The 26,734-nt window shown below is 39.2% G+C and overlaps 1 protein-coding gene across 6 annotated transcripts in view; it reads left to right on the top strand.

The window, feature by feature from the left end:
- The window catches only part of PLEKHS1 (pleckstrin homology domain containing S1), a 28,272-nt gene extending 4,462 nt beyond the window's left edge, over positions 1-23,810 (top strand). For 2 of the 6 annotated variants that reach the window (XM_020988089.2, XM_020988088.2), the window contains 13 exons: positions 996-1,042; positions 3,708-3,796; positions 3,905-4,011; positions 5,349-5,483; positions 6,374-6,443; positions 8,453-8,560; positions 8,902-9,030; positions 12,019-12,240; positions 14,982-15,088; positions 15,708-15,971; positions 17,475-17,576; positions 20,704-20,839; positions 23,479-23,810. In XM_020988089.2, coding sequence (XP_020843748.1) covers positions 1,015-1,042; positions 3,708-3,796; positions 3,905-4,011; positions 5,349-5,483; positions 6,374-6,443; positions 8,453-8,560; positions 8,902-9,030; positions 12,019-12,240; positions 14,982-15,088; positions 15,708-15,971; positions 17,475-17,576; positions 20,704-20,839; positions 23,479-23,547 — 1,566 coding nt within the window. In that variant the 5' untranslated portion in view covers positions 996-1,014 and the 3' untranslated portion in view covers positions 23,548-23,810. The remainder of the gene's footprint in view (positions 1-995; positions 1,043-3,707; positions 3,797-3,904; positions 4,012-5,348; positions 5,484-6,373; positions 6,444-8,452; positions 8,561-8,901; positions 9,031-12,018; positions 12,241-14,981; positions 15,089-15,707; positions 15,972-17,474; positions 17,577-20,703; positions 20,840-23,478) is intronic. The other 4 variants (XM_020988091.2, XM_020988092.2, XM_020988090.2 and 1 more) reach the window with 4 other exon arrangements.
- Positions 23,811-26,734: the final 2,924 nt, after the last annotated feature.

Below are 26,734 nucleotides of genomic sequence, written 5' to 3'. Positions count from 1 at the left end.
GTATCTGAGGGTGGATTTGAACTTAGGCCCTCCTGACTCCAGGGCCAGTGCTCTATCTACTGCACCACCTAGCTACCCCTTTATACTCTGTGAATTAGATTTAAAGATAAATTGTTATTGATATCTTTTCTTTTCATTTCTCCTTAATTTCTCTAAGTGCCAATAGATGCTTAATAAATGCTTATTGACTGATTCTCCTAAAATAGTTTGGCAAATACCGTTCCTCCCTGCAAATGAAGTCCCCTGTAACAAGTAATATTTTTGAAGAAAAAAAAAGGAAGAAAGAGAGGAAGAAAAAATAATAAAACTAATCAACTCATCAAAAAAGCCCTAAATTATATGCAGTGTTCCACATTTATGGACCTCTTCCCCTTCCCTCCCCCTTGCAAAGGAGGTATTTTTTCAAATCTCTTTGAGGCTATGCAATTCTACAATGTTCGATTTCAATTTATTTTACATTAATGCCCTTAAGTGCTCAGCTCCATGGAGGTAGGGACTGTGTCTTCTCTAAATGTTGTATCTTTTCCAGGGCCAAGCACACTACTGGGGCACACAGTAGGTGCTTAAATAAATTTGCTGAATATTATTGGATCTGAAGCTCTCCCCTGTTTCATTTCAACTTTCAGTATTGCAGATCCTTCCAGGCAAGAGCCCAAAAAACATTTAAAAATCAGTAACAGAGAATGTGTCCTGCAGAGAACAGCTCTGGTAATAATCTTGTGCATACCTGCAGAATACCACTGTCTTTACCAATCAGTGTTCAGCTACTTGGATGTTTCCTGGTTACGGTTGCTATTGATCTGTCTTAGGGCAAAAAGAAAAAACCCAATTTTTCCCATGACTTAACTCACGCCCTATTTGTCCAACATTCCTGTAATAGCTGATCATTGGCCTCTTCATCACACCACTATACTATTTATTATCTGGCTAATCAGTGCAGTGAACTGTTAATTGCTCAGGGACTAAATAAATCAGGCCTTTTTTTTTTTTAATAGGTGGGAGGAGGCATCTGCAATGGCTTCCAAACCTCAAGTTTATTCAGGTAACAAATTGATGCTATCTTAGAAAGAAAAAAAAAAGATATTTTATATCACCTGAAATCTTCTAATCAATTTAATTAAAAGGAATCCAGCTTTGGTTTTACCAACAGGAAGCATTCTTATGGCTGATTCTCCTCCAGTGGGAAGCAGCCACTGGTTTAAGCTGATTTCCTTTCCTTCCTCGTAAGGTGGACTGTTAGAATGTAAGCTCCTCTAGGGCAGGGATTGTTTGTTTTATTTTTATATCTCCAGTGATTACTAAAGATGCCTGGCATACAGTAGGAACTTAATAAATACTTGTTGAGTTGAATTGGACCTGTATCTTCATCCTAGAATAGATTTCTTGGGCCATTTTTTCCCATTTGATGGTTGTAGAATAAAATGGAATTTTCATTTCTAAATAGATAAAGCAAAGTAAAGGCCAAAGAAAACTTTTATCAAATTGATGCTATCCCTAAACCAGAGAAACTGCCTATTATCAATATAGGATCATCAGATTCTCCCTGTAGAGCTGGAAGGGATCTTAGAGGTCATCTAGAGTATCAGGTTTTACAGTGAGGGTAGCACTGACTTCACTAACCACACTCCTCATGTCTATATGGCTCAAGGATATATCAAGTAAAGTATAAGGGTTGAGGTTGGAGTAAGCAAAGGATTCTTTCATAGGATAGAATGGCTTCAGATACTTAACTAGCTGTGTGGCCCCAGGCAAATCATTTAACCTCTCTTTGCCTTATTCCACTGGAGAAGGAAATAGCAAATATCTCCAGTATCCTTGCCAAGAAAACCCCATAGACCGTCTGATCCACTCATGAAGAATCAAATATGATTGAATGATTGAACAACAGTCATCTATAGGATGCTCTTCCCATTCCCTGTTAATTCTAGTGCCTTTCCTCTATTGATTATTTCCTGTTTATCTACATCTGCATGTTGTCTGCCCAATTCGATTGTGAGTTCCTCAAGGGCAGCAGCTGTCTTCTGCCATTCTTTGTATCCCCAGCATTTAGCACAGTGCCTGACACATACTTAATAATGATGCCTATTGACTGACTGATTGTCTTAATAATCTTATAACTGCTATGCCCAGAGCATTGTTGGGGATGACAACTCCTATATCTGTAATAACAGTTATAATAGAATGAGAGTACAAACCAGTTCCAGTAAATTAAATGATATGACAGGAACCATTTCTATCTAAGAGAAGAGGAAATAATAGAAAGAGACTTCCTGGTGCTTATGATATTTAAGCTTGGTCTTGAAAAATGGGTGGGATTTCAACAGGTGGAGATTATCACGTAGGGGATAGAAAGGTCTTTCCAAACACAGTTTGAGGAAAGGCAGAGGTAAACATTTTAGACATGTTCAAGTGATAGCCAGTAATACAAGTCAACTGAAACATAGCATATGTGGAGAGAATGGAGAAGAAAGGAGGAAGGCACCATATTGAGGAAGGCCAACCAAAAGAGTTTGGACTTTATCCAGTAGAGAGTGGGGAGAGTTTTGAACAAAGGCATTAAGTGATCATATCTGTGCATAAGGAAGATTAATCTGACTCTGATGTGAAAAATGAATGAAAAGAATGGAGTGATGAAAACCAATTAGGAGGTTGTTAGAGAAGTCCATTTTTCACTTTGGCAAAGCCCTCTACATTTGCAAGAGAAACCTTTTTGCTGAGAGCCAGTTAGTAAATTTATTGAGGATTCATTATTCAGTAACAGAGAATATCCAAAAGTGGTAAGGAAAACTAGATCTGGAACATGGGAGACAGTTCCTTCAAGAGGAGGTTACTTTCTCTTTCGTGTAAATACCACCAAAGTAGCCCAACCTCATGATAAGAACTGAGATGCTGAGTGCAGAGTTATTCATTTTTGTAAGTAAATGGTCAAGAGTGACAAAGCCCTTCCTGAATTTTTTTTCATGGGAACCCAGACTTGTCTATTGGGGGGGGGGCCAGGAACCTTAACAGTTGTTATTTGCTTTGTTCTGGGAGCTTCATTTAATAAAAGAGAGTTCAGTTCTTTAATGAAGATTTTTTTTTTCAAATTGAAAAATAAAACAAAAAAGAAAACTCAGCAAAACCCACAGCCAGCATGTACAAAAGAAATCAATTCCTTTTCATTTCAAACTTGAAAAGATTCTACTTTCCAGTCTTAAAAGGCAGGTGGTGGTTGAGTTTGATTGGGGTTTTTTGGAGGGTGGGGTGAAGTGGAAGGTGGTTATTGTTATTGGTGGTTTTTTTAAGACAGTAGGCAAAGAAGAACAGATTAAGCTTGTGCTTCAGTGGCTAATAATATAACAGAAACAAGAATAAAGCCTTGCTTATGTCTGGAGAGCCAACAAAAGTGAGTCAGAAATGCAAAGGAAAAAAAGCAAATAAGAGACTTTCAGCAGTCAGAATAATACCAATCTATTACTGCCAATCTCATACCTGGATTTTCTGCCCCCTGAGTTATTGTGAGTTTGTTGTTTAGGGGTAGTTGTTTTGTTATCATTGTTGTTGATATTTGGGGGGGGGGGTTGGGAGGCATTTCTTTCCATAACTAAGTCACTTGCAGACCTTTTATGAGTTAAACAGTAATGTTTTCCAACTGAGCAAGCTCTTTTCATAGATTGACCGGGAATAAATTGAGTAATAATTCTATTCATTTTTATTATTTGTATCAGGCAAACAAATGCCATTTTATTATGAAAATGAAGTCTGCAGACAAGCCTACTTTATTAAATCACCACCTCCTCAGCTTTTCTCCTCACAGGTATGGTATTCAGTACAATTAGGAATCCTCCCACTGCCTTCCTGAGCAATTTTTCTTCTGCTCTCCCAACATCTCACAAAAATGCAAAAATCTTTGTTTATTGTGCAGACCTCCTGGAAAAGTCGGTATTTCATCCTGTCAAAAAATGAGGAAAATTGCTATAGTCTTCACTATTTTAAAGACCATCACTGCAGGGGTTCCATTGAAGTTGATCAGTGAGTATAATTTTTATCAACTTCAGATCCTGAAAAATCAAAGTGGCTTCATATAAATAGTGAATTTAAATCATTGATCTAGGGAGTCAAGCCAAGGGCTTCAAGCAGAAAGTGACTTGTCACTGGAAAACAGCTAAGAGTGAACATTTTGAAAAAGACACACAGGGTTTTATTGCACAGTCCATATAGTTTAGTTGTTAAAACTCCAAGTAACAAGAGTTCAACAAAGAGAGACCGTGTTTTTTCAGTCTTAGAAATTACTTGTGAGTGTGTGTATGTGTGTGTATGAATGTGTGTGTGTATTTCCTCCTGACTAGATAACATTTACCTATACTACAAAAGGAAGGTGAAAGGATCGTTTAATCTATGCAGAACTTTGTTGCTTAAGTGAGTCATTAGGAAAACACATTAGGTTACATCATCACTTCTCATATTAACAAATTGCTCAGGAGATAGCAAAGAAAAGACTTAAGATTCATTAATAGGAAACTGGGAACGTGAACGAAGCCAAAATGAAGCCCAAACTAATACAAATCACAATACTTTTCTCAGCCTCGCCTGAACCAAATCTAAATATTAATGCAACCACTACATTATAAGCCTAAGAAATAATTTTTGATCACTTAGTGAACAAGTCTGAACCAGTACCAAATTTAGTTTCTAAGACTACTAAATCATCAGGCAGCTAGGGAGCACAGCAGATAGAGTGCTGGGCTTGGAATGAGGAACACACATTTTCCTAAGTTCAAATCTGGCCTTAGACACTCACTAACTGTGTGACCCTGGGCAAATCACTTAACCCTGTTTGCCTCAGTTTCCTCATCTGCAAAATGAGCTGGAGAAGGAAATGGCAAGCCACTCCAATATCTTTATCAAGAAAACCCCAAATGGGGTCACAACTGAAACGACTCAACAACAAGCAAGAACCGAATCACCATTGAAATATTCTCACAAGTGGAATGGGTATCCTATTAGAAACTTTAATTTTCATTTGAATCCAATAGATATCTCATACTTTTCAATTCCCTGCATAAAATTATACACATTTTCTCCCCAGTTTTTTTGTTTACATGAGTTTAATAGGACATGTCATAGAGTTATGGTAGAGTGCTGGATTTAGAAGTCAGGAAGACCTAGATTAGAATATTACCTCAGACTAGCTGCCTTATGCCAAGAAAGTCACTAAACTTTTTCCAGCCTCAATTCCCTGATATATAAAATGGGGATAACATCTATGGTACTGTATAGGATTGTCCTGAGGACCAATGAGATCATTTGGGGAGCTTTGCAAATATTAGGGCACCAGCTAAATCACTACTGTTATTATCACTCAACAGGATTTCCAATATAGAAGTTGGCATCAGTAACCATGAGAAAATGGCATTAGTCCAAAAGATGTTTAAATGCTTACCTGATGAAGTGATGTCCATTATAACCCCTAAAAGGGCTTACTTTCTCATTGGCAAAGACTGGTGAGTGGCAGAAGGAAAAAAGATTTCTCTTCTATAATTTCTCTACTCTTCCTTTTCAACTTAATCTGAGACCAATACAGCAGGTAACAAACCCAAATATAGCATACACTTGAATTTTTTTTTTGTTGACTTGAATATCATCTTAATAGAGTCTACTATTTGTAAAGAAATCCTGATGGCTCTTGCTTTAAGAAAACTGGATATTCCAACACAAAAAGATATAAATTAAGGGTTAATGATTCTCCTCTCAGAAGGATCTACCACTTGATGCAAAAGATTTCTTTCAGCAAGCATGCTGAATACATTACTTGCTGATTATTAGCAAATTGACAAAAAAGTTGGGAAACAGAGCAAGAAATAGATAACTTGTGGAGACAGAAAGAGCACTTTAAAGCATTAGGCACCACAAACAATTTGGTTATGATCAATGAGAAAATAAGACTTCTCTGAAGTTTTCATGGGAGCAAACTGAAAATAAGATACAATTTATAGAAATTTAACGAACCTTTTTGAGAATACCATCTTATGTCAAGTGAGACAGAATTTGGGTAGTTTATACAAAAGCACAGGCAGGTTAGGTACATGCTCAAAAGCACAGAAGAAATTGGTGTGTAAGACAGGCATTAAAAACTATATCATTATTACAATTATTTGCTACTTTCCTCCTCATTCCTACCCACTTTCCTCATAGAGGCATCATAAGGATTCATCTTTGAAATTGGGGTGGATGAGTATGGGGGGAGTTCTGGGGCCAGGTACCTATTGAAGAATGGAACCTTATTTCCCTGCTAATGTTCCTTGGGCTTTTATAACTTCAAATAGCAGAATTTTGGCTCAAAATAAATCCAACCACTATTGTTCACTATTGAAACTTTAATTTCCATCAACAGGAGAACAATTGAAGACTGGGTCTCCTTCATATCATCATCCTGCCTGAATCTGAAAGTCACCCATCAGAATGTAAAAGTGACATTCCTTTACTAATAATGCAGTAGGCCATCTAAGTCTGACCTTCTTTCAGAAGTAATCAACAGAGCTTCCTCCTCCTCCTCCTCCTCCTCCTCCTCCTCCTCCTCCTCCTCCTCCTCCTTCTTCTTCTTCTTCTTCTTCTTCTTCTTCTTCTTCTTCTTCTTCTTCTTCTTCTTCTTCTTCTTCTTCTTCTTCTTCTTCTTCTTCTTCTTCTCCTTCTTCTTCTATAAGTATCGGGCCCTGTATTTTTTCTATTGCTGATAAGGAGAAATACTTCCCTATTTGCCAGGAGAGCTAGATTACACACAGATAATTACGTTTTCATTACTGTGGGAGGGGGAATGACAAGTCTTAAAATACAATATTTTTAGTAGTTAGCTGGAGCCATTGAATTTTCTCTCACTGTTATACACAGTAGCTTCCTTCTTAGTAGCTAAGTTTAGAGTTGTTTTGGTAAAAAAACAACAACAACAACAACAACATCGAAAACTTCACTTGCTTTTTGTATTTGTACCTAGTCACTTCAATTGAACAACTTTTTGATTCACTTAATATGGTCTTCATTAACTAATGTAAGTCCGTGACAGGACAAGGAAACAGCCCTATCTGCCCCCAGTCTGGGAGTTTTCTTCTTTTTCTATTCTTTGCATATTGGACCTTGACTGGCCAATACCCCAAGACTTTGATTTTTCTTTACTACCTTTTATGTGCCTGGCCACCAGGGTAGTCTAATGCCCTTCAGATTCTCCTAGACTAAATATGGGTACCCACCTTATTTCCTCTTAGTGTACCAAGACAGAGACTGAATTTTTTCCAAGGGTTTTGCAGTCCAATTCAACAATTATTTACTGTGTTTGCTATTTGCAGACAGTGAGTGGGGATACAAAACCAAAATGAATCAGTCTCTGACCTCAGGAAGCTTACATTCTACTGGGGAAAGACAATGTAGTTGAAAATAAATAAAGACACAATAATTTTAGTAGAGACAGTAATTACTGTATGGATCAGAAAAGACCTCTCTAGGAGGTGGCACTTGAATTGAAATTTGTAAGTGAAGTTAGAAGTTCCAAGAGATGGCGATGAGGAAGGAGAGTATTCCAGACATGGGGCTCAGTCTATGAAAAGGCACAGAGGTGGGAGGTAGGATGCAGAATGGATTTTACTAACATGTTAAGAAATTAAGGTAAAATAAAACTAATTTATAAAGTACAGAATTGTTAATATAAGACTCTAGACTTAAACTATGCCTAATCTAGTCACAGAGCTCAGCACAACTTACTAATCAATTCCCCTTGACATCAATAATAATAATAGCTAGCATTCATGTAGCACTTCAAGGTTTGCAAAGTACTCTACAAATATCATTTCATTTTATCCTCACAACAACCCTGAGCCATAGGTGCTTTCAATATTCCCATTCTATAGATGAGGAATCAGAAGCCAGAATAGATTAAATGACTTGCCAAGGGCCACACTGCCACTAAGTGTCTAAGAGCAGAGAGAAATCTGTTTGGAACCTAGCTCTTCCAGACTCCAGATCCAGCGCTCTATTTACTGTGCAACCTAGCTGCTTCCAAGCATCTAAATCAGTAGAATTTAAACTCCTTGAGAGCATGAATTTTCATTTTTGTCTTTGTGTACCCCAGCATATCGTAATTGCTTAATATATTTGTTGAAATAAACTGATATCACTTATCTATGACTCAGTCCCATAAACATAAGTACCAAGGACTCAAGTACAGCATTACAGTGAAGTTGCAAGGTACTAGCATTCCAACAAAAAAGAATTTCTATGCACACACCACACACCCCCCCCCCACACACACACTAATAAATTTGCATTTATACTTGGTTTAGAAAATCAGGGGAAAAAAAGAAATGGTTCAACATCTTTTTCCTTTGACTTTTCTTGAAGGCCCCATAAGACACAAACAATGCAGTCAGCTCTAAAGGGAGAGTTTTAACTCCCCCTCATATTCATGCTACTTTTGTATTTCCAGAATCCAAATCTTGTAAATCAAAATGCCAGAAATGAGGCCAATGTTGTACAGCCTCTTGACTCCAAAGGAAACCAGAACATCTATCAAATCATTCCAGGAATCTGTGATGTAAGGATACAAGTATTTAACCTAACCAAAGGGGAGCTCAAATTTGAATATAGCAACCACCTGTGCATACTCTCTGTTTGACCTTGGAAAAGTCTTTTTCCTCTCTGGGTCTCAGTTTCCTTATCTGTGAAATGAGGGGTTTGAACCAGGCCTTTTCCACTCTCAATCCAGTGATATTCTTTGACTATCTACCTTGATGCAGAAATCGGGATTAGTGAACAAAATTCCAGCATACTGATGTTTAGGAAAAATTCAGCCCTAGGCTCACACAAACACTTTCTTGTCTGGAAGTTTTAAGTTAGGGGAAGGATAATACCTTCATTAACTTTGTTCTTCCTCAGGATGTGCAAGAGATACATTTCTCAGAAGAAAAAAGACCTGCTTCCTATTCTGGCCATTCTTCTGGTTCTCCTGCTTCACCAGAGGGCAAGACTTGCTCAAGCCTTCCAAGAAACAGTCTCCCAGACATGGTAATTAGTTACTTTTCTCATGTTATCCGCCTATGTGATACTAGACCCTTCACTCTAACATGTTTAGGATTTAAATAGATTTTACTTTTCCTGTTCATAGCAATAGAATTGGAACCTTGTCCCTTTTCCTTGAAATACTTTCCACTCTACCAATGGTTCTCCACTTAATAAAATTTCTCTTAAATTTAGTCTAAATTTTTAAGTAAGACTTCAGAACTTTATTCTTCGTTCTACCAGGATCTAAGCTTCTCTCTTCATAATTGGAATTGGGGGGAGGGTGGCGGGGCATCTAGGTGGTGCAGTGGGTAGAGCACCAGCCCTGGAGTCAGGAGGACCAGAGTTCAAACCCAGACTCAAACACTTGATGCTTATTGTGTGACCCTGGGGAAGTCACTTAACCCCAAATGCTTTGTCAAAAAAAAAAAAACAGAATTGGAACATGGCACAGCCCACTAGAAAGCCCATTGGACTTGGCAGTCAAGAGATATTTTACATCAGCTCTACTGCTAACATGAAACTAATAATTTCTCCTATCTGGATCTCAGTTTCTCATTTGTAAAAATATAGGAGTTAGACTAGAGGACTGTTCTTGCTCTGATTCTGTGATTTAGGTTGCCATTAGGGAAAACCTGTCCAAGGACTGTATCAGTCTCTAGGAAGGTGGATCTCACTAAATTGGAAAGTTGCTTGACTCCCTAGAAACCCAAAATCCTTTCTCCTCATGAGGGGCCCCCTGGTAGAGTCTTATTATAAGCTTGGAGGACTGTAAAAAGAAAATCTCTGGGGAATGTAGAGGCCCACCAGCCTGTAGATGAGAATTGTGTTGGCTGTTTCCAAACTCAGATGAGAGAGCTCAGTTGTTGTTAGGTTAAATAAAGCCCGTCCTATAGTCAATATTGTTAGCCTGAATGCTTGCATGGGAACTCAAAGCCTTTTTGCCTTTGTTGTGGAGACTCAAATGTGGATTCGATTCTGGTGTTCCTCAAATAATTTCTAGGCAGAAACAAAATTAGTTAAATTCTAATGCTTCCTTTAGAAACTGGATGAGTGAATGAGACAAAGGGAGAGATAAAGAGAAACCTCTCATTTTAAATAGGGTCTACCACTTCGGTACATGAGCTACATTTTGGTTGTGTCCTCATTTTGATTTGCAGAACTTAGATTCACTTTAAAAAACAGATACAGAATATTACCATTTCAATGCCTTGATAATGCCTAGATTTACCAGTCCCAAAGTCACTTTTTTGATTGACTCCCTTCTCTTACCTTGCTCAGTTCACTTCTTCCTAGGTGCCAAATTTCACCTCTACTTCTAACAAGACCCATTTTGCCAGGGAAGACTCCACGAGGCATCTAGGTTGAATAAAGGATAGAGTGCCAGACCTGCAGTCTTGGAGACCTAAGATTGAATCCTGCTTCAGACACTAGTTGATTAGCTCTTGGCAAGTCATTTAGCTTCTTAGCCTCTGTTTTCTCATCCATAAAATGGGGATATTAATAGCACCTACCTCACAGAGAAGTTGTAAGGATAAAATGAGATAATATATGAAAAACATTTTGCGTACCTTAAAGAGCTATGTAAATCATAATTATTATTATCTTCGAAGAATTGAACTCTCTGTTTCCTTGGATTTTCTCACTCCTCACTTCTGAGTGTAATCAGAGTGAGTGATGCTTCTCAGGGATGCACTTCAGTGCTAGGGCATCCTTCCAAACTGATACTGTTTTCTTCCCTTCGAGGTCCAATTCCCCTTCCCCTTCCCCATTCCCCATTTATCAAGCACACACTAATGAAGTGTGACATTTCATTTGGTAGAGTTGGTAGGTCTCCAACTCCTTAGCTCCTTAGTTTTTTAGGTGGATTAGATATATCACATATGCCAAGACAACTTGTCTCTGACATTCAAGTAAATGAGTAGAGAATTGATATAGAATGTATCAGTGTGACTTCCTCCCCTACTTTTAACTTCTGAGATTCCCCATCTTCAAGAATTAGTAATACTGCGTGGAATTCTTTGTACTTAGGCTCAGTGATTTTAAACCTTCTTGAGGTAACAAGATGCTCTGTATTGATCTTTATTAAGAAGGGTCCTCCTTTTATCCACAGCCCAGTGCCAACCTCAGCATGGGCAATGAGCACATTAAATACACCTACTATTGTCACCTTCTTCCTTTTAGGGCTCCCTAGAGAACTATAGAACCTATTGAAAGTCCCTGTCTTGAACCATTGTTCCTGAAAGGATTTAACTGTGCCAACCACCATTTACCCGCCATCCATAAGAGTTCAGAATGGTTCAGTACCTAATAGGGGGAAGTGGGGAGGAAATAGAGAATCATTGTTTTAATCTACACCACTTTGAAGTCCATCATTCCTACTATGGTATGATTAATGCTATGAAAATGCATTGCTATGGAAACAAGAGATGTCCACAAGCAGAATATAAAGGAGGTTTGCTCAGCAGGTTCCCTGCAAATAGTCAGCACAGTAATTACCTTCTCCTCCAGCAATGCCTGACAGTAGGAAAGGATGCCAGAAGAGACAGCTCAGCTATAGAAATTAGTGACTTAGAAAAAAATCAGCAAAGAAAAATACATCCAGCCTGACAGTTGCCAATGGCGGAACAAAGACTGAAGAATGAAAAGCATTAGGCTTGGAACCAGCTAACCTGAGTCCCAGGCCAGGCTCTTCCACATCTTTTATATGACCTTGGGTGAGTCTCTGTGCCTTAATATTGTCATCTAAGAAATAAAAGAACTGAAATAATCCCTCAGTTCTATTTTAGTTCTAACATCCTGAAATTCTGAAATTGTTATTAAAGAAAAACACAAATAAAATAAAGAAATGCTTATTTTTATGAAACTATATGTAGTCAGTTGAAAAGTAAGTTTCCTGAGCAAAGGGCATAGGATTCTGAATGTTGCTTCGGCAGATCTTTTAATCTTCTCTAATGGAGATAAAAATAAATTTATTTGTTTTGGCTTTTCCAGAAAACATTTGCTCTCATTCGATCACATGCAGTGAAATTGAAAACACTTAATTATTTCCCCAAGTCCCAAAGGAAACATGACTTTCTTCTTAATCAGCATCAAATAGAAGGGAATTCTTCAAGACCCAACCAATCTCCTCCAACGAGTGATTTAGCTCCTGAGAACCAACAAGAGACAGAAGAGGAGAATTATTATCTTAGCCCTCGAAGTGTTCTTGCCCAGGTACTCCTGTCAACCAATCTTGCTAAGGGTCTGTAGTATGACCAGCGTTATACTTGACACTATCAGGAATGCAAAAAGAGACTTTATGAAGTTTAGAATCTAATATGGCTTAGTCTAGATGTGTTTGCCTTGTTAGACATACTCTGACATGGTGGGATTAGGATAGGATTAGAACCACAACATCCGGATTTTGGTCTCACTTTTGCCATTTTATAGCTCTATGATCCTAGGCAAGTCTGTCTGATCCTCAGTCCCCTCATCAGTAAAATGGGAATAATACCATTTGTCCTACCTTCATCCAAAGATTGTTAGACGAATCAAAGATGTAAGGTGCATTAAGTGCTTTGTAATTGTGAAGTGCTTTTTAAAATTCAAGCTGTTATCTGTCATTAGACAAAACAAACATATACGAAACATGAAATTGGGAAATTTCCCTGAGAAGACTGAGGCTATTGAATATATCTGCACACATCCTCTCTCAGTCCCTCTCCTTCCCATCCTCCAAACTCTGGAGCAGCAGCATCCTCTCTCTCTCTCTCTCTCTCTCTCTCTCTCTCTCTCTCTCTCTCTCTCTCTCTCTCTCCTCTCTCTCTCTCTCTCTCTCTCTCCTCTCTCTCTCCTCTCTCTCTCTCCCTCTCCCTCTCACTCTGTCTCTGTCTCTGTCTCTGTCTCTGTCTCTGTCTCTCTCTCTGTCTCTCTCTCTGTCTCTCTCTCTCTCTCTCTCTCTTTCTGTCTGTCTGTCTGTCTCTGTCTTTCTCTGTCTCTCTGTCTCTCTGTCTCTCTCTCTCTCTCTCCCTTCCCTCTGATTGCAGAAGGCAAGATGTCTTTAAGGCTCCCTGCATTTGCCTTGATCCCATTCACTTTCCCTTCTTCCACAACCTTGTTCCAGGAATCATTCCCTTTCTGTGATGCACCTTCAGTCTTTCTTCCCTTCCTGATGATTACTTTCCATCTGCCTAAAAAATGCTCAGGTCTCCCCAAATCTAAAAAAGTCCGCAAAACCCAAAAAGCCAAGCTCTTTCCCCATTTAGCTACTATCCCATCTCTCTCTTCACTGCTAAACTTCTTTTAAAAAGCAGTCTGCTTGATATCTCTACTCTTTCACCATCCACTCTTTACTCAGATTCTTATAATGTGAACTCTACCCCCTACTGGAATGGCTTTCATAAAATTTAACAATGGCCATATTCAATGACATTTTTAGAATCATTGTCTTCCTTGAACTCTCTGTAGCCTCTGGCATGGTCAACTACCACCTCTTACTAGATACTCTCTCCTTATTTGGCTTCAAAAGCATAATACTCTTCTAGTTCTTGAAACCATCCCCCCTCCTCCATTCTTTCTCTGTCTCTTTCACTGGCTCTCTGTCCTCTTACTAGCTTCTAAGTTCTGTCCACATCCCATTTCTTTCCTCAGTCCCTTCATTTGTAATGGGGATAATAATATTTGTCTTACCTCTATCCAAAAATTGTTATAAGAATCAAAAGAGAAAAGGTCCATAAAGTGCTTTGTAATTGTAAAGTGCTTTATAAATTCAAGCTGTTATCTATCATGAGACAAAATTAATACATGTGACCTCACATGACACTTTTGTCATTCAATTCTTTAATGTTTGTTGGTTGAGAACAAAACCAGAACAGAAAAAAAAGTTTTAGAAAAAGTTTGTTAAGTCAAGAAGGGGTAAGATTTAATTGCCTACTTATATATTCTTGTATTCAACAATTACTTATTAAAGACCAACTATGCACAACATTGTATACTTATTACTAAAGGGAATACAAAGATAATTAAGCATTATCCCTGCTCTCATGGAGTTTACAGTCTAGATGGGGGATATGGCATATATGAAAATGTTGTAACCATACAACTGGGAAGTGGAATGAAGGGGGCTTAGCAGTTGGGTTCATTGGGATTAGCAAAAGTGCAAAAGCAAGGAGAAGCAAAGAAATGATGAAGAAGTTAGCATAGTGGTAGAAAAGAGTTCACTTTGGAGGAGAGTGGAAAATGCTTTTGAACAGAAGAGTCAGAACAAATTACTTAAGGCTTTAAAGTTCAAGCAGAATAATTTGGATTTGAGGCAATAGACAACTGGGAGTCATTGTGCATGCGTGTGCATGCCTCTGTGTGTGTGTGTGTGTGTGTGTGTGTGTGTGTGTGTATGTGTGTGTGTGTGTGTGTGTGTATGTGTGTGAGTGTAAAATTATTACTGTTTTTCAAGACAAAGCCAGCTTTGATCTTCATGGCTTTGTTGAGGTCACAATATGATGGTAATGTCTTCTGGGACTCTAGGTTCTAAGATTTATAACTCAACACTTTAACTCTGTTTAGACGGCTGCCTTGTTTCATATGCACTAAAAATACTGGGTAAATAAATAGATTATGACAGATGTGAATTCCAAACAATGGTAAATGGTCAATTGCTCCACAAAGGAGTTATAGGTGTCATAAGCACAGGAGAGAAGAGCCTGGGCTTTTGTCGGTTAGGGACATCTTGTTGCTTCAGATCTTGTTGCTTCAGATCTTGCTTTGGTATTCCCTCGAATGAGGCTTCCTGGTTGATTTAATGTGATCTTGTCCCATTATGTGACAAGTGCCCAAGGTAATCACAAGCATAAGAAGAGACAAAGCATTAGAGTGAGGGAGTGATGGCAGAGGGGAGCAGAGTGAGTTGCAGGTGTGCCCTCTTGACACACCTCTTCGCCCTTAAGGTTGTTCCTCTTTGTATGTGTGTTGGTTGTTAGTTGGACACTCTGATTGCTTCAAATGAAGGCAAAGAATTTGCTGAATCCGAAGAGCCAGACCAGGTCTCCAAGCCAACTGATGATCTCTACATGTCAATGAAATCTTGGTATGTACAACTAGTCAATTATAACACATAGATTAGTTTTTTTCTAGAGCCATTTCTGCTCCAACCTGAAATGAAAGTCACTATTAATCAAGACAGCTTCCCAGCATTTTGTGTGCCTAATATCCCATAAAAGTAAGAGTTGTCCACTTACCCACAGATGAGCTGTAGTGACATCCTCAGGACATATCCCCTTTTCTGGGGAAGTTATTTTAGGATCATTTTTTTAAACTTGGTGTCCCACCCCCACACATACATTTTTTGTTCCCAAGAGGCAGTGAGGTATGATGGAAAGAGTGCAGGATTTTAAAAAATGGGTTCAAATCCCAGGTCTGCTACCTGTGTGACCTTGGAAATTGAATCTCTCCAGATCTCAATTTCTATATCTTTAAAACAAGGGGTTATAGCAACTTCCTCTGCAGTGTCTTTCAGTGTCTAAATCTATGATCCTATGACTTGTCCCATCCCCAAAACCAATGTAGAGAACTGATTTTGGTTCCATGCCCATTTTAGAAGGTTATTTTTATTTTATCTGATTTTAGCCATGGCCATAACACTGATGGTTAGATGTACTTCAACTTGTCACTTTGCTAATAGTTCTTGGATTCTCTTTCAAACACAGCAGAACTAGCTGTACATGGTCATGCCAACTCAAGACGGTCAGAGTTTGTTTTAAACTATTATGCTTTAGTTTTGATGAAGAGAAATTCCAGCAACCTTCCAACAGCACAGATGAAGCTCAGGCCTTCCCAGAGAACCAGGCTGAGGGGCTCAACCCGCAGGGACAAGAGCTGTGTCATTCATCCAGTAGCGAAGGACCAAAGACCAAGAACCAGAAAATGGGATTGGTTTCACTCTCCATTGTGCAGCTATCCAGAATAATCAAGTAATGACTTAAGTTCCCAAACTTGTGGTTCATGGGCCTAGGAGTAGACTGGGAAATCCTTTTTACCGGTCTTTAAAGCAGTTCTAAGCAGTCCCCGTGTCTACCAAAAAAGTCCCTCACCCATGGCACAATGAAGCCAAAATAACTGCTACTTGAAGAAATGCAATTTGTCTGCTGTGGGTGGCATTTTCTACCTCCATGAAAGTCCTTGAGAGGCAGGGTGGCAAAAAGGGGAGAGAGCTGGCTTTGGAGCTGAGAAAATCTGCCTCCATGTCCCACCTCTGACACACATTGGCTGAGTGGCCCCAAGCAAGTCTTCACCTCTCATTGCCCTATGAAATTCTCTGATTCTCTAAATTGCAGAGAGGGTGTCAGCCTGCATTGGTAGGAGTTGTTCCTTGTCTTCAACTTCTCTGCACCTATGAATTCACAGGTCTTGACTCTATTAAATTGTCCCTGTTTGGTCTTATTTGGCCAAGACTGTACGCAAGTAGAAACTTTGAGGGAAACAGAAACTGTGCATTGTGGGTAATTTGCATGGTGTGTGTGTGTGTGTGTGTGTGTGTGTGTGTGTGTGTGTGTGTATGTATGTGTGTGTCCATCTTCAATATTTAAATGATCACTGGCATTAAAAGCTCACAAACCCTTTGCCAAAACTGAGAAAGGAAACCCCAGGGTCTGTGCATTGTCAGTTATTATTGAGTGAGTTCTCCAGTTTTCACTTTTCCTACTTTCTTCCCATGCTTAAATATCTACAGAAGATAAATGTATATATGAAAGAATTCAGTAATCTAGCCCAGATTCTTAGCTTCTTTGCAGTATCAACACCTTCCCCACTACCCCATCTCCCCCAAAATAAATTAATGCATTTTAAAAAAAGATGTTCCCGATGAGTATTTTGTAAATGAGAAACTAGGAAAACAGCATATAGAATGAGATATTTCATAGGATCATGGATTTAGAACTGGAAGAAAACCTACAGACAGGCCATTTAGTCCAATGCCTTCATTTTATAGAGGAAACAGACGCCCAGCAAGGTTTGCTAACCAAGGGTTACTCAGCTAGAGTTTGAGACCGGATTCTAATCCAGCTTTTCCTGATGCTAAGTCCAATGCCCGAACCACTATACCATACTGCCTCTGAAAAGTGATAATAATAGCAATAAAAGCTAAGATTTTTTATAGCACCTGCTATGTGCCAGGCAGTGTGCTAAGCGTTTTACAATTATCATCTCATCTGATCCTCACAACAACCCTGAGAGGTAGGTGCTAAAATTATCCCCATTTTACAGATGAGGAAATTGAGGCAAAGAGAGGTTAAGTGACTTGCCCAGGGTCACAAAGCTAGTAAGTGTCTAAGGCCACATTTGAACTCAGGTCTTTCTAATTCCAGGCCTGAGACTCTATCCACTATACCACTTAGCTGGCCCACCAGTAGAGTCTAAAATTTTGCTTGCTCAGGACTGGTTGTGTGGCCTGATTTTACTAATGTCCTTTCTCACAGTAACATACCTGCTGGAAGCCCCCTGGAAGAGGTGGATGTATTCCTTTCCAAGAATGACATCAGCAAATACCTGACACTCACACAAGCTATAGGTCATATATGGTAGGTATGCCTTGGACCTTGGTCATACAGGTGATGAATCTGAACAGGTTTGAAGTACCCAAACAATACAGTACCTTCAAATGTTACTTGGGGAAACAATCTGGTGGAGATGGATTATTTGTTCTTTGTTGTCACAACAGGTCTTCAGCAGCAATGTGAAAGGATGGCCCACAGTCACATGGGGAGAAAATGGGGGAAGGTGGGGAGAGGCAGAGGAACAAGCATTTGTTAAGTACCTACACTATGCCAAGACTGTGCTAAGCACTTTACAGATATATTTCATTTGATCCTCACAACAACCTTGGGGTGCATTGTCTCCACTTTACAGTTAAGGAAACTGAGGCAGGCAGAAATTAATAAATATGCCCAAGGTCACACAGCTTGTAAATATCTGAGGACTGATCTGAACTCAGGTTTTCCTAACTTTGGGCCCAGCTTTCTCTTTCCCCTGTGCCACCTAGATGCTTAATACACACAGTCAATAAATGAGGAAGCACATATAGTTTAAAGAGGACTGGACTTTCAGGTAGAAAAGATTGCCATTTGAACTTCATTTCTGATACTTAATAGCTGTGTGACTCTGGGCAAGTCAATTCTCCTCTGAGTCTTCTTTTCCTCAAATATAAAATGAGGAAAAGATATTATAATACCCAGTGACACATGAGATAATATGTTAAAGAGCTATATAAACCTTAGAGTACCATATAAATGTCAGCTATCATTATTAGAATCAGAATTTGCACACAAGTTTTCTGAATTAAGTCTGGCACACTAGATCATAGGGGTCAGGTGGGTATAGAGGTTAATGTGCAGGTACTCTAATGGCAAATCACGCCAGTATCTTTGCCAAGAAAACTTCAAATGGGGTCACATGGGTCAGACACAAATGAAATGACTGAACAACAACAACGACAACCCTAAGTCTGGGTGAGGTAGTGAATTCCAGAGTCTGGATGCTTCAGCAAAGGTGAGCAATCATAGTTCTCTACAGAGAGCAAGTTGAGCGGCTTAATAAAGATTTACCGAGTGAGGTAAGGAAGAGCAAGTAGCTGCCAAGGGTCCTGGGTCAGGGTGGAATCTGATGAGGAATACATCCCAGGAACATATGATAGAAGACAAGAGTCTGAACCAAGAAACTGGTTAACAAAACAGGAGTGAACCTCACAGCAACCTTGCATAGTTCATAGTACAAGCAATGTGATCATCCATATTTTACAGATAAAGAAACCGAGGCTCAAAGAAACTTAGTGTTTTGTAACAGATCTCAGACCTGGGAAGAAGTGAAGTCAAAACTCAGACCCAGATCCTCTGACTTCTAACCCAGTTCCATTCCTGACTTGGTAGACTTTCTCCTTTTGTCTACCTTTTCTCACCTCCTCCTCCAACTGGTGAGTTCCTGACTAGCAACTCCATTTGAGGAAGTGATCAGACCAACCCTGCTCACTTTTAACCCAGTACCACTCCTGACTCTCCAGACTTTTATACCTTGATCTTGTATGACAATCTTCCCCCTTTTTATATGTTGTTTTTTCTCATTAGAATGTAAGCTCTTAGGGGCAGCTAGGTGGCACAGTGAATAGAGCACTGGCCCTGCAGTCAGGAAGACCTGTGTTTAAATCCGGCCTCAGACACATAACACTTAGTAGCTGTGTGACCCTGGGCAAGTCACTTAACCCTGATTGCCTCACCAAAAAAAAAAAAAATGTAAGCTCTTCAAAGACAGGAACTGTCTTTCTTTTTCTTTGTATAAGTATTTCCAGCACTTATCACAATGCCTAGCACATAATAAGTACTTAATAGATGCTAGAAAGCTAGCTATCAATCTATCACCATCTCTATCTCCAGGTTGAGTACTCTGTCCTCCATACCACAATGGAACTGTAAAAGCCACAAGTACAGGAACCATGTGTTATTATTTTCTCTTTTACTAGGGGATCTTAACCTTTTTTGTATCATGGACCTCTCTGGCGGTCCAGTGAAGCATCTGGACTCCATTGCAGCAGAATATTTTTAAATGCATAAAATAAAATACATAGGATTGCAAAAAAAATATTGAAATACAGTATTGGGGGAAAATGTTTTTTAAGTTCACAGGACAGTGCTGGGAATATGATAAATAAGTGCTCAATAAAAATGTGTCAATTGATTGATTCCATTATTAGTGGAAAGAGCATTAGACTGGAAAACTGGAGATGAGCTCTACTTCTGGCTTGCTGACTAACCTTGAGTGTATATAAAATAAAGGGATTAGACATACTGTCCCCTCTTCCTTCACAGAGGTTGGTGGGTGTGGGACACTCCATCCGTCAGATTTGGTTAATGTTTTAATTTGCTTTGTTGAACTTTTGTTGTTTTCTCTTTTTTATCCTTTATTATGAAGGATGTCTCAGGAGAAGGGGCAGGATGGTACAATGGGTAGAGGAGGAAAGGGGGAATATATTCAGAAATGAAACTAACAACAATGAAATAAAAACCAAAAGATCAATGAAAATTAAATATTTTTATATAAAATAAGTAAATGGTTTTTAAAAATGGCTCAAAATAATGAGCCTAAAATATGGAAATGGAACTATTTATAACTCTAAACATGTTTAAAATTCTTAATTTGGGATTAAAAACTCATTTTTTAATGAGTAGGTGATCTCTTAAGTCTTTTCAAATGTTAAGATTCTGTGATTCTAGCACTACCTTATTATTTAAGTCCCAAATAAATTCCCATTTTTATAGGAAACCTTTCCTCTTTTAATTCTAATGCCATCCCTCTCTTACTCACTTCCTATTCATCCTTTATAGATACCTTGTTTGTGGATGTTTGTTTGCAGGTCATCTCCCCCTCCCCCATTAGATGGGGAGCTCCTTGAGTGCAGGGCTTATCTTTTGCCTCTTTTTGTATCCCCAGTGCTTAGCACAGTAACTGGCACATAGTAGGCGTTTAATAAATGTTGATTGACTGATTATTCAAGTAATGTACAATATAGTGAACTACAGGAGATATTAATGTTACCAACATTATTGGGGTCAGAGCCAGTGTGGGCTAGGGATAAGTCACATTTTCGTTCTAATCATCTAATGTAGAGTGTGTCTCACATCTACTTTACCTGTCCTTGCCTGTATCTCCCTGCTGCAGTGTGGCTCAGTGGGAAGGTCCCTCACACTTGGGATGTATATTTCACCATGGTGATCGCTTATCAGCTGTGAATGACCTTAAACCACATACCCTGGAGGAAGTAGGCTTATTCCTGGACAGGTCCTTAAGGAAGGAGGTAAGCCCTATTAAAGGGACCTGAGTTGGGACAAGACAATAAGAGAAAAAAAAACCCTAAATTTATCACCTTACGCTTTTAAAAACTCATTCATATAGTCATAGATTTGGAAATGGAAGGGATCTAAGAGGTCACCTCTTTCATTTTACAGAGGACGCCAAAAGCCAGAGAGGTTAGATAATATGACTAACATCACACAGGACCTTGATAGTAAATTGAAGAGTCTAGATTTGAACTCAGGTCCTCTGATTCCACACTCAGTACTCTTTCAACTGACATTCATATCTAGTATCTCATTCTTCATAGAAACTTTGTGAAATATATAGGACAAGTCCTATAATTATCTCACTTGTATAAACAAGAAAATTGAGACCCAAGAAGGATAAATTCAAACTCATACTCCTAGTTAGTGGCAGAACTGTCCCTAATTGGCTCTCTTTTCACTACACCACAATGCTGTTGTCCGATGGTCATACTTAGGTCCTACATAGGTAGGGCCTGGGCACTAAGCAGTAGGTTACCACCAATGGATACTCTGAGATAACATGGCCAGGCTGCTGTTCAGGAACCTGAGCCAATCTGGGAACTGAGCCCAGGGAGAGACTGATACCAGTTTCTCAGTACAGTCGTCCTTCATGTATCAAGGTGATGACTATATTCCCTGGAAAATATCTGCAGCTCAGTATATCTCACTCCCTGTAACCCCAAGCCCCAAACCCCTAGGAGCTGGCGGCAGTTGTCATTGGCAGGGCCAGCGTTTGGCATAGTCAGAGTACACACTCGCCTACGTGGTGATTGGGAGTCCAGGAAGATCACTCACTCCTTCATCCCAATGCTTAAAATTCCAAAAACAGCAACTTATACCTTTTTATATAGCATTTCTCTGTTGATTATTCTATTTTAAAATGTATGTGCTCTGGAGGGAGTGTCTAAGACGTCCCACTTCCCATCTGATGTTAACCCAGAAAAGGACATTAGAGAGGCCAACTCCTTCAGATTGCAAAGGTGGACCATTTTTTTTAGTTTTGTTCATTTCATGGGTTGTCCTGCCCTGAAAGTTAGTCACATTCTAGCAATGAGCCTCTCTGTGCTTAGCTAGACTGGTTCTCTGACAACAGACAGATACATCTCTTAGACCCATTCTCAAATTCTTTTAAGTATTTTGGACCTGCCAAAGATTACACTTCATTGGCATAGCATTTGAGAGCCCAAGGTTACCTCTAGGCTATGAGGAGGTATCATATAAGATTTTATCAGAGGAATAATGTCAGCTCACAAGATGAATAGCATTTACATTTTATTTTTTTTTTAATTTTTAAGCAATTGGGGTTAAGGGACTTGCCCAGGGTCACACAGCTAGTAAGTGTCAAGTGTTTGGTCTGAGTCTGGATTTGAACTCAGGTCCGCCTGACTTCAGGGCCGGTGCTCTATCCACTGCACCACCTAGCTTCCCCTAGCATTTACATTTTACAAAGCGCTTTTCTCATAACTGTAGGTAGTACAGACATTTCCATCCCCATTTTTTAGAGGAAGAAACTGAGAGTCAGAATAGTTAAATAACTCATCTCAGGTAGCCTAAGGCAGAGCTGGGCCCTCAGATTCTGTCTTCTGACTCTTCATCTGGTGCTAATTCTACTGCACCACACTCCTACACTCTAAGCCTTAACCTGGATATATCAGCTCAGTTTTCTTTCCTGATGTGAGAGACAGAGCAGAAAGGCAACAGTTCTTGGCTGGCTGGGAAATGCCCAGAAAGGGGTGAAGAGGTGGGAGGAAGAGGAGGAAAAAAAAAAAGGAGGCATGTAGGGAGAAGAGAGAAGAAAGGGGGCCTGAGGAAAATGTTTGGTTGGAGCTGGACCTGCCTGCCAGGCTTATTGTGAGCCATATATTTTACTTTTCATGAAATCAACTCCACCTGGATATTGTGACACCTGCTCACCTAGCTCTGTCAGAAAGGCTCAGGCCACCAGAAGCCAATGTATTCCAGAAAAGAGGAAAGCCAACACCCTCCTGTCAATATGAATTTAAAGTGGTTCCTAGGCAGCAGTGATTAGAGGGGTTGGCCTGGAGTCAGGGAGTCTCATCTTCCTGACTTCAAATCTGGCCACAGACACTTACTAGCTGTGTGACCTTGGGCAAGTCACTTAACTCCATTTGCCTCAGTTTCCTCATCTGCAACATGAACAAAAGAAGGAAATGGCAAAACCACTCCATTACCTTTGCCAAGAAAATCCAAATGGGGTCATGAGGAGTCAGACGTGACTGAACAACAACAAAAGTAGTTCCTGCCAGCCCAGATAGTATAGGTGACCAAATAAGTGATGATAACTTCAGTTGATATGCTGAGGACTCATTATTCTGGGCAAAAATCTTTCAAGATTGTACATATACACACACACACACACACACACACACACACACACACATATCTATATACATACACACACATATATATAGAGAGAGAGAAGTATATAGAGAGAGAGGTGGGTGTGTGTATATATAGAGATGTATATGTGTATATGAATATCTACATGTATATGTATACCTATGTATTCATGTGCATGTATGCATGTATGTATATTATGTGCATATGCATTCATGTACGTGAATTATACATTTCTTTTCCTCTGTTTCATAAGGTGAAATTGACCATTTGCCGGATCCCTGATTCAGATAAATTCCACACTGTGGCCTGTGCCTGCTCTTGAAAAACACCATTTTGGTTAAGGTTGGATGGTAACCATTCCCACTACAGATATGCAGTGAAAGCTTATGAACAAAGAGTTATCAATATGAATTTCAAATGAGAATGAAGGAGGAGCACTGAATACTAACATATAAAAAGGATGCTTCAAGTCGCTACTAATAAGAGAAAATGCTACCTCACACCCAGCAAACTAGAAAAATGGTGGAAGATGGAAAGAGTCAATGTTGGATGGGTTGTGAATAAAATGGGCACAATCATACATTATTGGTAGAGCTGTTCACTGGTCCATTCTGGAAAGCATTTTAGAATTATGTGGAGTGATTAAAAATAGCTGCTAGACATAAACAGTAAGATAATCAAGAACAAAAAGAAAGTGCCTAGATATGCCTAAATTAATAGCAATATTTTTGTATGTGGTAGCAAAAAATTGGAAACAGTAGGTGCCCACTCATCAGAGAATGACTAAACAAATTTTTGTAAGTGAATGTGTGGAATATTATTAGGGTATAAGAAACAATTAATGCCATGAATACAAAGAAGCATGGAGAAATGTATAAGAATTGATTCAAAGTGAAGTAAGCAGAACCAAGAAACCATGTACACAGTGACTATAACATTGTAAATGGAAAGAGTAATAACAATGACAAAAAAATTGAAACAACACTCTCTAATTATAATAACACCTTGGCTCCTTTGCTGAGACAGAGGACCATACATATGGAACACTACATATAGAAGCAATTTTTTGGTTGGTTTTAATGAACTACTTTTCTTTAGCTTTAACAGAAATTCATTATTATAAGGGATGGTTCTGTGGGAGGGAGCAAAGGGAAAGATATAGTGGGAAATGTTGGGAATGCAAAAACCAAAGACATCAATAAATTTTTTTAAAAAGAAGCAAAGTAATACTACTTATGACTAAGATGGGTCTGGGTGGGCAAAAGTCTTAATAAGGATTCAAGCTTGTTGAAAGAACTTCTGTAATTTGACCCTAACAGAAAAGACCCAGAGGAAATGGGTTCATCTTCTACTCAGTTTTCACAAATTTCACAGTAGTGTCCCAAAAACCAAGAGAGGAGAAGATGGGGATTTGCAGTGTTCAAAGTTGCAGAGAGGTCAAGAATGAGGATTGAGAAAAGACCAATGGATTAAGAGCTGCATCCCGGGAGATGTTGAATGAGTCACTTAAGGTCTTTGGGTCACAGCTTCCACATCTTTGATATGGGAATAATAATTACTTCCCCTATAGGAACTAGATTGTAGAGCTCTGGGCTTGGAATCAATAAGACTCATTTTCATGAGTTCAAATCTGTCCTCAGACACTTATTAGCTGTGTCACCCTGGACAAGTCACTTAACCCTGTTTGCCTCAGTTTCCTCATCTGTAAAATGAGCTGGAGAAGGAAATGGCAAACCACTCCCATATTTCAGACAAGAAAACCCCAAATGGGGGTATGAAGAATCAAACACGACTGAAAACAACTAAGCAACAAAAACCAATAACAATAATAACATTTTTTCAATGTTTTAGTAATTTAATTTGGATTACATTTTGCATATACAGAAATACTTTGCAAAATTGTATTTTGTCCAATCTATATCACTATTTTTATGGCTTCATTGCATTTACCTGTTTTTCATTCAGCAAATATTTACTGAACCCGTAGTGAGTACAAAACACTATGCTAGGCCCTTTGAGGGCTACAAAGTAAATAGAACCCTGGATCTAGAATTAGAAGACCTGTATTCAAATGCCACCTCTGCCATTTGCTACCTGTGTGACCTGGAGCAAGTCACTTAACCTGTCTGGACCTCAGCTTCTTCATCTGTAAAATAAAAGAGTTTTAACAAGATAAACTCTAAGGATCCTAGGCTTAGTATTGGTGGGAACCTGGCAGGACATCTCATTTTACAAATGAGGAAACTGAGACCCAAAGAGGCTAGAGGATTTGCCCAAGGTCATACAGGTATCATAACTTGGATTTGAACCCAGGTCCCCAGGACCAACCTTTAAATCTCAGCTCTCCTACTTCCTAACCAATGCCCTTGGACAAGCCTCTTCAACTCTGTAGTCCTTTGTTTTCTTCATCTATAAAAAGGTGTTGACCAGTTGATCTCTAATGACAGCTCTAAATTCTGTGACTTTCATTTTTAGTGGGCATCTAGTTTGAAAGGTTTTTCCCAGTAAGAGAAAAAATCCAATCTAATGTGATTCCTTATTTTGTATTCTGTCAAGATAACCTTGTGTTGCCAGTTACCATGATGCTGTTCACTATGACCTATGGGAGAAAAATAAAAGGAAGGTAGCAGGGAGACAGATTGACCTGGACTAATTTATTATCTTAAGGGCCCAGGAAAAATATTTTATATGTCATAACAGTTTTAGGTCACATCCACCAAGAGTTATCCTGCTTAACAAGGACTGAGAAAAATACTTAGGATTTCTAATCTTTAGAGCCCTTTAAGAACATTAACTAATTCATTCTGTGAGGCAGAAAGAACCATATCCCATTTCACAGATAGGGAAACTGAGGCTAAATAGGTAATATAATCATATACTCAAAGAGCTGGACAAATCCATGGAGATCATCCACTCTAACTTTCTCATTTTAGTAATGATGAAATTGGGACCCAGAGAGGGGAAGAAGTCACACTGCTTGTGAGTTGTATGACCACTGGCAAGCCACATGGTCACCCAGTAGAGGTGGTGTAAAGTCATGGAAAGAACACAGATTTCAGGACAAGAGATCTGGGTTTGAAGCCTGGCTCAGCAATTTACTACCTCTGTGTCATCTCTGGGACTGCCTCAGTTTCTGCGTCTGTAAAGTGAATGTTGTTGTTGAGTTGTTTTGTTCATGTCTGACTTTTCATGACTCTATTTGCGGTTTCCTTGGCAATGATACTGGAGAGGTTTGCTCTTTCCTTCTCCAGCTCATTTTATAGATGAGGAAACTGAGGCAAATAGAATGACACAGGGTCATACAGCTAGTGAGTGTCTGAAGTTAGATTTGAACTCAAGTCTTCCTGATTCCAGGCTCGGTGCTCTATCCACTGTGCCACCAGAGGATGGCTGTAGGCCTTTCTGGCCCATCTCTATTCATCATAACTACTTCCACTGTGAAGAGAATCAAGGAACATTGGATATGACAAACATCAAATAACGTTACAAAATGAAACTTATCATAGTCT

This window comes from Phascolarctos cinereus, unplaced genomic scaffold (genome assembly GCF_003287225.1).
Source record: "Phascolarctos cinereus isolate Bilbo 61053 unplaced genomic scaffold, phaCin_HiC Scaffold_3;HRSCAF=262, whole genome shotgun sequence".
Taxonomy (NCBI): domain Eukaryota; kingdom Metazoa; phylum Chordata; class Mammalia; order Diprotodontia; family Phascolarctidae; genus Phascolarctos; species Phascolarctos cinereus.
Note: the sequence above shows the minus strand (reverse complement) of the source record. Positions and strands in the feature narration are given on the sequence as shown.